Source organism: Orbicella franksi, chromosome 11 (assembly GCF_964199315.1).
Source record: "Orbicella franksi chromosome 11, jaOrbFran1.1, whole genome shotgun sequence".
NCBI classification, from domain to species: domain Eukaryota; kingdom Metazoa; phylum Cnidaria; class Anthozoa; order Scleractinia; family Merulinidae; genus Orbicella; species Orbicella franksi.
In genome coordinates, this window is record NC_138155.1 from 2,132,553 (window position 1) to 2,144,733 (window position 12,181).

The following is a 12,181-nucleotide window of genomic DNA, read 5'->3' on the forward strand; positions in this document are numbered from 1 at the left end:
GTACATATTATTTATTTACTCTCGGATTTCAGAGAAGCTTATGCAGCTAATATCTCCAAGCATTTAACCATCAGATGAGAGATAGACCACCACACCGGGAACTACGTCCCCTATAGATGTCATTAGAAAGGAAGCAGTTTCTCCTCAATTATTTAAAGACCCTGAGTGTTGGTCCGGCCGGGGGTTGAACCCGCGACCTCACGCACGCTAGTCCGGTGCTCTACCACTGAGCTAACCGGCGGTAAAATGATTGAAGTGAAGAACTACTTCAATCACTACTGAAGTAATGATTCAAGTAGGTAGATATCAGACAGATAATCTCCCTTGGGAAAATAGCTTATGCCTGTTTTGTAAATTGAATCAAGTAAAAAATGAAACTCATCTCTTGTTTCACTGTAGTACCCACTCTTTACAGAGGCAGGCATTCTTTAAAGAAATTAGTGAAATTAATAATACCTGACATTCAACGAGAATCAACATCAGGTATTGTAAAACTCCTCATGAACTCTAAAGACTATAATGTAAGCAGGCTGGTAATTAAGTATATCTCCTCATGCATGATTATACGTGATAAATTATTATCGAAAGGAGATGGTGTAACTTCCTACTACTACTACTACTACTACTACTACTACTACTGCTGCTGCTGCTGCTGCTGCTCCTACTACTACTGCTGCTACTACTACTGCTGCTACTACTGCTACTACTACTACTACTACTACTACTACTACTACTACTACTACTGCATTCTAGGGAATGCATTTTACGTAGCCATGCACATCAAGGCAAACAGAATTACTTCTCTCGCGATTTAGTCGACCTGGACTGTAAGAGCCACACTGTTGTGACTCACCAGCAGCAGGTTGCAGCATATTGGTATCGAGTGGACTCCTAAGTTCAGAAACAGGCGAGGAAGGCGTCTTGGCCAGCCTGTTCTTCAGAGGAGTAGTGGCATTTGTATTGTCTTCCGAATGTCTTCTGGGTGGTGCAGGAATTACTTGTGCTGATTTACCTTTCTCTTCAGGAATATCCAATGGCGGAGAATCGAATGCCCTTCTGTTCTGATACTCAGGTGGCAATGGAGGTCCATTACACTCTCCCTTCTCCTCGAGATATGATGCCTGAATGCTCGTTGTTGGACTAGTGGCACTTGCAGCTGCAACAGATTCCTTCCGGCGAGGAGGAGCGTCCGGTGGTTTCTCGACAGACCGGACTGTCGTCTCATTGTCATAGGGCGATGGCCCCTGAGCGGAAACTATCGGAGCTATTGAAGCCTGAGGTGGAGACTCTAACGAAACAGGTTCATCATAATGCACATCAGATCCGGCATTGTCGAGTCCCAGCTCTGGAAGAGGCTCTGGAGGACGTGTCCTGGTATCTGTGGGCTCCGCAGTAATGATGTCTTGCAAGGAGGTACTTTCGCTGCTGTTTGTTGGAGGGTCGCGGCAATATTTTGTTACCTATATTGAAACAAATTGACAAAAACTCCAGCGTTAGAAAACCACTCATCCAAATCGGTTTCAACAGTAATCAAATCAAGCATCTAGTTTCAACGTAGTTTCCTCGGGGGTTACGGAGACACTTACAACTTTCACGGTAACAAAAAACTGACAGCATTATAAATTTCATCTTGGAGTTTATAGCGCTATAAAAGAATAGTCCTAATTTGTTTTTTAACAAGAGATGGAGCTATGCTTACCAAGAACGTGGTTATCGCTATAACCGCCAGAAGAGCCGTACACCCAAAGGCAATTCCTGCAAGAGCTCCAGTCGACGTACCATGACCGCTGTCTTTCTGAACTGCGTTAACTTTGTCGTTAGTTCTTTCGTCCCTATGTGGATGAAGCGTTGTGTTCGAGGCCCTCATTGGACACTTTATATTTTCAGCTGAGGATAGTTTCAAAGAAACAAAAGTAATGAGCATGTGAGCTTGGAAAGAAATAACGGTATAGGTAGAGTGTGAGAAAGATGGAAAGATGTTACTTGATGAGACAAGCTATTCGCAGAAAAAGGCAAGAATTGATGGATCATAATCCTAAAAGTGAGTGACCGAGTGTGAGGTCAAGATGGCCGTATATTGGCCTTGTTTTCTTTTGCATGTAATAAAATACCTTCTCTTCCTCTAAAGCACACTTCTGAACTAGCACAGTAAGGCTTTTTTAATGGCACATCGTCTTTGTCGTTCTTACACCAATAGCAGCCAACGACGCCTTCACATGTTTGCGAACTGTTTCTTTCACTGCAGCGAGGATCAAAACATTTTTCTAATCCCGGGTTAGGATCTAGATCTTTGCATTTCATTTTAGGGACGGAAGAGCTGTGGTGACCAGTTTTCGCCTCTATCTCAGGCGCCGACCGTGGACAAATAGGAATGCTGAAAATAATGCAAAACAAAAGTAGGATTATGTAACACATTGTCTGACAAGCTTGAGCCACAGTAAAGCTTCGTACCTATTGATTATATGACACGACAGTCAAATCCCAATTTAAGGAGGCTATGTCACTATACAGACCTACCCTAGGCCAGCAAACGACTTTTTCCTCTCTCTTTCTCAAATAACTTTTTTAACGCACACATCGCTCGCACGTTACCGTGACCGTGGACAGAGATAGAAAAATCAAGAACGCGCTAAGAAATAATCAAATTCCAGGATTCGAAAAACTACCTTCTTGAAAAAAAATAAAGCTCTTTTGAGACGTTATTCCATTGCTGTCCATTTTAGATAAAGAAGGTGACGGAAATCATAGAAACGTCTAAATGTCAAATATTTCTAACCAGTGTCAAATGTAGTTTTAGTTTTTTAGCAAAGTAATTTTTTGATGTCAGGGTCCGCTTTTTGGTAATTTAATGACATACGATATGCTGATTGATTATTTGGAATGCAGTGCTTTATTTCAACTACATTTTCCCGCTTTTACAAAATTACATTGGCAAACCTGCTATCGGGGAATTGATTAAGGCAATAACGAAAATCCATGGAGGAGGTGCAGGGGCATTCACACGTCAAGTTGAGGAAGGAACATTTTGTATCCAAAGAACAGGGGCATGGCTCTGGAGTGCAGAAAAGCTCTCTGACCACGACTCCTGCGAATAAAGATTGATAAATGTCGATGAATTTATGGAATGGCTAGATGACTGACTGACCGACCGATCAGTCGATCGATTGATAGATCGATAGATTGCCTGAGTCAGACAGGCAGTCAGTCTGAAAGACAGGCCATAGACAGACAATCATTGACAGTCAAACAGACACTAAGATAGACAGACAACCAGCCAGCCAGGCAGAAAGTTAGACGAGCAGAACAACACCCATGCATTAATTGAGCAATCTTTTAAATGCTGTAAAAAACGGTTGAATTACGAACCTATATATGCGTTGGTTCCAATAATTTGCGCCATCTGGTATTTGGTGCATCTTGCACCACTTCTAAGAGTGTCCACTCCACCCGGTGGTAAGTGCACCTCGTAAAAGCTTTTCTTCCGAATCTCTTCTAGATCGCGGCATTCTCTTTTTATCAAGTATGTCTTCTTGATTAGATCTTCTGCGATATATTTGTCTTTCTCAGTAATATGCACGTATTCTGCATCTGATGCTGCAGTTGATGAGAGCAAAAAGTCTTCGTGCATAATGAGGAAACCAGCACTGTCCATCACGAAACAAGAATATGTTTTTGTCCATTTACACTTTGGGTAAACCTTGGTGAGTAATCTGTGCAAATAATAGTATAAAATGATGATTTGCTATAAGCCATTTTTTTATTTTCTATTGTCAGCAAAAATGATGAGATTTGTCACATGTGAAAAACAACTTTTACCTGTGGAAATACGTCAGCGGAAAGTCAGCCGCCATTACTCCCAGAACCTCATCGTTTGTGTGGTGCATATGACTTGGTTCTCCGCGATACAACGCCCGCCCAGCGGTTATCACCACTCCAGCACCCCCAGAGTCCACGTATGGAGACGTAAGAGCAAGTAAACCCGTGTGGGCCAATGCTGTGCGATACCTAAAGACATTAAAAATTGAGAAATGATTTTGTTGCCACTGAAAATTCTGCCTAACAAATGTAATGCAAGATGGGTCATTAATGATCTTACCATAGCAGAAAAATACCAGAAGATTAATATTCATGTAACACACGTGATGCATATCTCTTACCAGGGTCTCTGCCTTGGATCGTAACCTTTGTCTTCCAAACTACCTGGAGTCCATCTAAGAACTCCATTTGATGTACCAATGTATCTCCAGACCAAATATTGTGTGAGCTCCGTTTTGTCACGCAACCACAGATCTTCCACTTTCCATGTCGCAATCACCGTGTCCCGGATGTCACTCTTCAAACCTGGATTTGTTACTGTTCCCGTTTTGTCCTTCATGTAAGCAGTTAGAAGATCCACGTCGGCCTTCGTCTCTTTCTTACTTATGAACTCAAACGGGTCCATGTAGGCTCCTGGAGCAAACTTTACCACTGTAGTGTCTGGCAAAAATATGTAACAAAGAGGAATGGCTGTTACACTTCGAGAATATGGTGCTTTATCGTGGTCTCTTTATCTCTTTTCTCACGGTGTTTTTCTGTCACCCATGGTATCTTTAAAAACGTTCTTGTACTGTTTGTACATTTTCCAACAGTCTGACTAACTTAAACGAGTCTCTGAGATCTAGAATTGTCACACAAGATAGTATCTTCTGATAAGATCTAGACAAAGTTGACGATTTTTCTCTTCTTGTTACCTGTCTGGTTGAGAAGCTTAGTTTATATTGAGCAGAGTTCAGGTGAAGATGTTCACCAATTTAACATTTTTGCAGGTTACTTTCTTCAGTGGTTATATGCAAAGGTTGTTTACCTTTAGCAGCATATGTTCCAAAGTGGGAGCATGGTTTCTCGGGATGAATTAAGTCGATTCGGTGGTATTTAAACGTATAGTCTGAAAAGGAACAATAAAGCCATCGCAACTTCAAGGATTTCGCTAAAAGGTAATGTGAATCAATATTTGGATCTGTATTCTGACAAGAACAATCCGAATAAAGGAGTGGTAGCTGCTTTCACTTGTTTTCACACCTGCCCGATTAGTGGGTGGCCAAATGCATGTTTCAATCTTTTGGTTGACTGATTTGTTGGGTCTATTTATCAATTAGATTAACGTCACACTAGATTGTATTTGGTAGGTAGACAAAACGTTACAAAACGTAGCCAATTGATCTACATATATAGTCCAGAGGGGGGTCCTCGATAATATTGCCATACTTCTTCTTCATTTATAAAGCACACAACTAAATATAAAACAATGAACTGACACTGGCAGACATTAATTACAACATCAACGATACAGATAACGGCTCTTGAGGAACCTACCAGGAGGAATAGTGAGGGAATTTAGTTGATCCTTAGCGTGTGAGACAGGTACGACTACACCAACGGAGAAATCAATTTCAGCCAATGGCGCCCAGAAATACGTGCAGTTCATTTCGATGACCGTTACTCCATCTTTTTCTTTTTCCCCTCGAGGCAGAAATCGCTTGGCAACAAATGTCTTCGAACCGGATTTTCCACTGAGTGAAAGGAAAACAAAACAACAAATTGAAAAATTAGGTACTTTACTTCAAGGTGACGAAGAAAGGAAAAGAGAATGAGGTTTACCATGAGTTCCATGTGGGAAGAAAGAGAAATATTTCGAGGAAGAATGACATAGATTAGTTACGAACAAAGAAACTTCACAATTTACATCCAAATTTGATATTCACAGCATAATTAACTTAGCAATAATGTAATAAGAAGCAATAAAAGTGGACCTTTTCTCACCTGGATGAGTTTTAAATTGTAATGAAATTGGACTTACTACAAGAAGTACTACTGTATTAAAATACCCAGCTTAAGCCCAGTCCATTGTAAATGTTACTTCATACTAACTTTTTAATCGAGTCAAAGACATCGGTGAATTCTGTCTCCGTTTCCAAGGTCCTTATGTCTATAAAAAACGGCTCCCCGTACGCATCAGTTGGAATTGGTAAGAGTGGATGTATTAAGGTCCTCCCAGAGTTGCTCACGACAAACGCATATGTAGTCTGGCCTTGATTAAAGAATGTGATGTCTGATAATAGGTCCTCAACGTGAATATCGGTACCAACTACACCGATAAAGTTTCCTTTATGGAAACAAGGTAAAGTGATCGTGACCATAAGGCCTAAAAAAACAAAGAGATAGACTTTAAATTCAAACTGGTTATATTGTTAATTGGGATATACAAACACTGTAATGCTTGTGCAGAAATCCGTAAAACGGCATGAAAAGCAAAATAATACAATCTAGTTAAAGAGAATGGTGACTGTATGGCTTTGTTTATTACATTTTCAAACGCCGGAACTTTACTTTGAAATGCCTAAATGTTCAAACCACGCTAGCTATCCTTTTAGCCACACAGTTCCTAGTGTCATATTAACCAATCGAGTGCACCACACAGATCCGTATACAAGTGGTTTATAGTACCTGTGCCCAAAGCGTCAATATACGGGACAGACACAACCGGACTGAGCTGCTTTCCCAGAGCAAATAAGTTGTAGTACGTTGCCATTACACTTCTTAGGGTTTTGATGTCTTCGAGAAAGGTATATCTTCCAGGCTGAAAATGTAAAATCAGAGTTCCAAAAAAAATTACATAAATAAATACACGTTTTCAAGCCAAACTGTACGTAATCATTTTCAAAGGTAAATATTTTTGTATCCCTAATGACAGCCAATGTTTATCGATATTTCTCGTATGTACCACATTCCTTGGACACACAGTTCCTGTATTCTAACTAACTGCCTAGCTTATATTAAGATTGATTTAGAGCTAGTTTCGAGGTTCTTGCTGTAAATCTTTAAACAAAAAATCAAGAATAAGGCGAAAACGTTTTATTAGGTATTTGCATTATGAGGAGACATAAGATGCTGACTCCTCTCCTGGACTCAGCAGTTGACTCGAGTTTAAAACTTAATTAAGAACACAGTTATTGCATAATATGTGATATTGGAACAATGGTTATAATGTTGATATACAGAGGCAACCTTTTTAGGTGCTTTATTTTATTCTTTTGATCTTCTAATTTATCTTATCGCTGATTGTGTTGTATTTTTCTTTTTATTTCGATGTAAATATGATTAGAATTTGGCTTATAATTTTCATTTTCATTTTTTATTTGTGAATAGTTTTTATAAATAATTTTGTAAAGCGCTTGTGAATAGCGTCGCGCACAAATGGCGCCAAGACAATTTAACCCACGGCGTGACTCAGACAAACAAACCATTTCATGCGCTGCTTCTTTGAAAGCGACGTATGGAGCACTTCAACGCAAAATTCACTGAGTAATTTCGCACTGCACGCTGATGGCCACTCTAGCTCAAAATGTCAGAGAAAACTCCCAACATGTACCTTGGAATAATAAAAGTACAGAGATTGAAGGAGGGCGGCAAAGTATGATGGTAAATAGGTCTAAATACAAAGGCTGTTCATGCGTCGTTACGTCATTATTAGATCTTAGTAGAAAAATTATTATCATATGATTGTACATTATATATATATTATATATATATTATTATTACTACTACTATTATTATTATTACTATTATTATTATTATTATTATTATTATTATTATTGTTTTGCCAGGCAAGAGCGTCCCCATTATGTGAAATATTCTTTGAAACAAGATTATCACGGTTGAAAGGACAATTTAGTCAATCGAATTAATCCAGTCACGATTCACTGTAGAAATGTTCAAAGCGTCGCCCAGTGTACTAGCTATCCTGCTACAACTAATGTCATCTCATACACCTTTAGCGCTAGCGGCATTTTCTACGACTAGGTTTGGCGGTTTGTTAGTAATCCTAATATTTCATTGCAATATCGACTTGATATCTTTTTTTATTACCGGGATGTCTCCAACGGAGGTATTTGCTGGTACACCATATTTTGCTGTGTTTTGCTTGGCGATGTCCTCCAGGATTGCCTGGTCTGCCTTGCCAAATCCATACGTTAGAATTATAACAGAGTTGTTAAGTTCAAAGTTTCTATCTCTTATGGTCCTAAATATTAATTCCGTCTTCTCATCGGAAGGTGCCCCATCAGTCAGAAACAAAATGACTCTTTTCTTCTTTTCTCCCGATTCTTCAGAGATTGAGCGTTTCAGGAGACTGAAAGCTTTTTCAAATCCTATTCTGTACTGAGTTTGGCCTATGAATAAATGAATAAATGAATAAATGAATAAATGAATAAATGAATAAATGAATAAATGAATAAATGAATAAATGAATAAATGAATAAATGAATAAATGAATAAATGAATAAATGAATAAATGAATAAATGAATAAATGAATAAATGAATAAATGAATAAATGAATAAATGAATAAATGAATAAATGAATAAATGAATAAATAAAAATACTAAATAAAGTTATATGAAATCACACCTTAAAGGGCTCTCCCAGTTTCATATAATGATTAGTGTTGTTCAGCTGCAGTAAACTTTTTCTTTATCTCTTACCATAAGGTATCAGCCCATCGACATAATTTTTCATGCATCTGATATTTGCAGGGATTGCCAGGGCTAACCGTTCACTGTAGCAGCGGCTTTTGCTTCCAACGTCTCCTGGAGTTGACGCACGATTGTTGAATGACACGACCCCAACCTATAGAATTCCAACATATTTACATTTATTTGGTTTGTAAAATAAAGCTACTGTGTGTTCTACTATCAGATGGGAAGAAAGAAATCCAAGACTAGGAAGAAGACTTCATGGCCTGGGGAAGTTTACTCAGACCTCTGGCTTGGGACACCCTCAGGTTAGGCAAGTAATACATTACTTTTTAATGATAAGGGTCCGAAAATGGTGAATCAAACCCCTTATTTCCTTAAAAAGCATCGCACAGAAGGATTCTCCCTCCTTGATTGTGGTGTTCAGGCAATACAGTTGAGTCGTGTAGAGTTGTTTTTGGTTTGTTCTAGAGGCTTCGTTGCCCATTATTTCTTTGCCTCAAGCAGGAAAGCACAAATTTTCTCGAAAACTTTCTTTTTCCCCATAAATCGATCCAATTGACCATTCTTAGTCTCTAACGAGCAAAATTTGGCTCGTGAAGGAATTCATACGTTTTTGGTTAACACTTACTAATTACCATGGCCAGAAATGCTTGACACGGGCTATTTTCCATCAGAGTCGACTCTCTTACTTCCAGCTTTATCCTAGATCACTCTTTTTCTACACTTTCTGTATCCACATATCACCTACCTGGTCTCTTGGGTTCATGGTATCCAACACTGTTTTTGCCGCTTCTTTAGCGATGTACAGTTTTTCTCCACTCATGGATGCACTTATATCAATAACAAGCACTACATCCTTGGCTTCAGGGGTGGCGGTTTCCACGTAGTACGGTCTGTAACGAGGATCGAACTTGTCACATTCCTCTTTGTCGTCAAACACTGGATAGACTGTCGTGACACCCTCCTCTGATCCAAAATACTGCCACTTCATGAAGGGATAAGTTTCCAAGATGTCTTTCATTTCCTGAAAAACACCGTCATCTAAATAGACTGGGTTTGGAGAAGCGCTGCCAGAAATCTTCATGCAGACGTTGTCGAGATCCACCGCGCAGCGAAATCGTTCGCTGTACTTCAGCGTCGATTTGTTGATGTGACAGCATTCTGTTTGCGGCGCGGCTTTCTCGGACCTGGCGTACGAGTCCTCGACAGCTTTCTTAAGGCGTTTTGTAATCTCAAATCTTGCCTTGAACTTGTCAGAGAGTTTCACTGCTAGATGTGGAGTGATCTCTTCTCCTTTGATTGTTGACTTATGGTACTGAAATCCATCAAAATAATTCTAAAAAATAAAAGAAAAACTCTTTGATCTTTTGTTATATAACTGACGATGAATGAGCGTGACTGGCCAGCCTACCTTAAATATTTTCTATATTTCTAGTAAGCGCTACAGACGTCACAGTTTGAATGCACAAGTTTAATCATGCGTAAAAACGAGTAAACAAAAGTGATCGTGGGTGTGTGATGTGTGTGTGATTCAAAAAACTGTGGCGACTCGAATTCTAGAATTTGTACTTCCGGGCTCACACAACAGTAAAGCAGCTAAGGAAAAAACGCGGTAGCAACCAGCAGATCGAACTTTCAGCGCTAACAAGCACTGGCCAAAAGTGAAAAACACAAAACTACGTATAATGAAGAACGCTTAAGTATTACAGAGTGGGTTGCATGATTTCCAGGGGTCACGGAAAAACGTGACACCCAAAAGCAAACAAAAGTTCTAGTCGCTACATTTTCCTTTAATGGAAAGAATAGCAAATCATCTAGAGAGAGGGTATTCTGCAGCCAAAGTCAACTTTCGTTTCACATTTACATGAAGCAGAACCTTTAATAAGTAGTGTCAAGCAAAACAATGCAGGTAAAATTAACAAGGGTAGTGCTATGACGTAAGGTTCTTCTATGTAAATTACCCGGAAACGTGTCGCAAAAAAAAAATCGTTAGTGTCTTATCATTTGCGTGTAACGTCAGTCAGTTTAAACAAGTAGAAATAACATCAAAGAAGCCTTCAATAATCTCCATTTTTCAATTTAAAACAGAAACTTAAGAGTAACTGTTTGAATCGGTCACGATTACCTCTCAACAAACTCATTTCGCGACATTTCGTCTTTGAAATCGTATAACCGACCAAATATATTTAGTCTTGGGTGATGGAGTGAACAAGTATTGATGCGTATCATTACACTGATCATATGCTTAAAATGAAATCAAACGTTTCAAAAAGAAGTTAGCCCTGAAAGATACATTCGATATAATATCTGCAGCAATTATTTAGTCTACTTTCAGGTAGAGGTCAATTTTATCTTTAACTGAAGTTTTTGTTTACGTTGGGCCTTCCTGTGCCAAACAAACGTAATTGCTTTCAAAGGAAATCTGACATCATGCCCCGGACCACAGGCACCACATCTTTATCTGTCCAGAAGGCTTCATACACCTAGCTAAGTTTATTCGCACCTTGAGTTGTGATAAAAAATCTCCTTATCTTCTTAACATGATACTGAAAAAAGTGACTTCTTCCGCCGATTCCGGAGGGGAACCTACCTGCATTTCATCCACTCCAAGGGCATCACGGGCAAACGTTTGCAGCTCTCTTCCCATAAGAGTGGGATCCAGGAGGTTTGCGTCAGCTTCGCTGGTGAATATGATGCAAAAAGAAAGAAAAAGTACGGCGGAAATTGCGTTTCCGGGCTGGTGATAGCTAGCAGCCATTTTCGCTTCCATCGTTCAGCAACCAAGCAACTTTAACGACTGCCTCCCACGAAACTAACTTAAAATTACAGTGTAAATATTTATACTTCATTATATTGTTATGAAGACAATTTTCTTCTATTATTGGCTCAAAAGGTAACTGCATGAGTCAACTTCTAAAACGAAAAATCTGGGGAAAACCCTGGCTTGAGTGTTGGTGTTCCGGTGTTTTTTGTTTCGAGATTATAGTGCGTGTCGTCCGCTGCACATTGAGAAAACACTCATTATTGAAGCTTACATCTCCGCTGAGTCTTTTGTACAATCTCTTTGTTGTAGTTACGTCATAATGATGACACTTTATTAATATCAGTTCGGTTAGGTCTCCACATGAGTCAGCTACTATTAAAAAGGGAAAAACCCCAGTTACGGTTTATTGACGTTCAAGATGTTTATTTTCTGCTTATGCCTGGCATGACGTAGGTGGAATCAGTCTTGCGTGTTCAGTTGAACTGAATGACCACATAAGTGCAAAAACGAAATGCACTGAGCTGACCAAATATTACAATTCTGTGTAATTTTCCCGTGTTATCAAGACATTTTTTTGGCAGCGCTTTGCTCATGGGGTATACATAAAATCTAGCCCACTCCATACACTGCTGTTTCATGAACCTTACTATATATTTCCGTCGGGCGAGTAGTTCTATTTTTACACATGTATGGTAATTCGGCACATTTATTTAGATACTCAACAGACCGGCCCATACGTGGCAAAATTACAACTTCAATTTGCGCTGCGAGTCTGGGTCAACATGTGAGAGAATCAAGAACAAACAACTGAATTATTCGTCCAAGAACACATTTGTTGAGGTGTGATTATTAATTTGCCAAAAATCAACCTAAAACTGTCTTTATTAGAAGAAGAATTCGGGAAA

The 12,181-nt window shown here is 39.2% G+C and overlaps 1 protein-coding gene across 1 annotated transcript; it reads right to left on the reverse strand.

Annotated features, from left to right (window-relative positions):
* Positions 1–117: 117 nt before the first annotated feature.
* Positions 118–12,022, reverse strand: LOC145502877 (VWFA and cache domain-containing protein 1-like). The gene is made up of 15 exons (XM_081482279.1): positions 11,103–12,022; positions 9,261–9,848; positions 8,519–8,663; positions 7,906–8,207; positions 6,484–6,616; positions 5,908–6,181; positions 5,353–5,549; positions 4,844–4,924; positions 4,158–4,476; positions 3,817–4,005; positions 3,367–3,710; positions 2,938–3,085; positions 2,112–2,374; positions 1,700–1,887; positions 118–1,460 (listed from the first exon to the last, which is right to left on the reverse strand). The coding sequence occupies exons 1-15, from the start codon at positions 11,280–11,282 to the stop codon at positions 750–752; spliced, it is 4,062 nt and encodes a 1,353-aa protein (XP_081338405.1). The 5' UTR covers positions 11,283–12,022; the 3' UTR covers positions 118–749.
* Between the last annotated feature and the right edge of the window lie 159 nt (positions 12,023–12,181).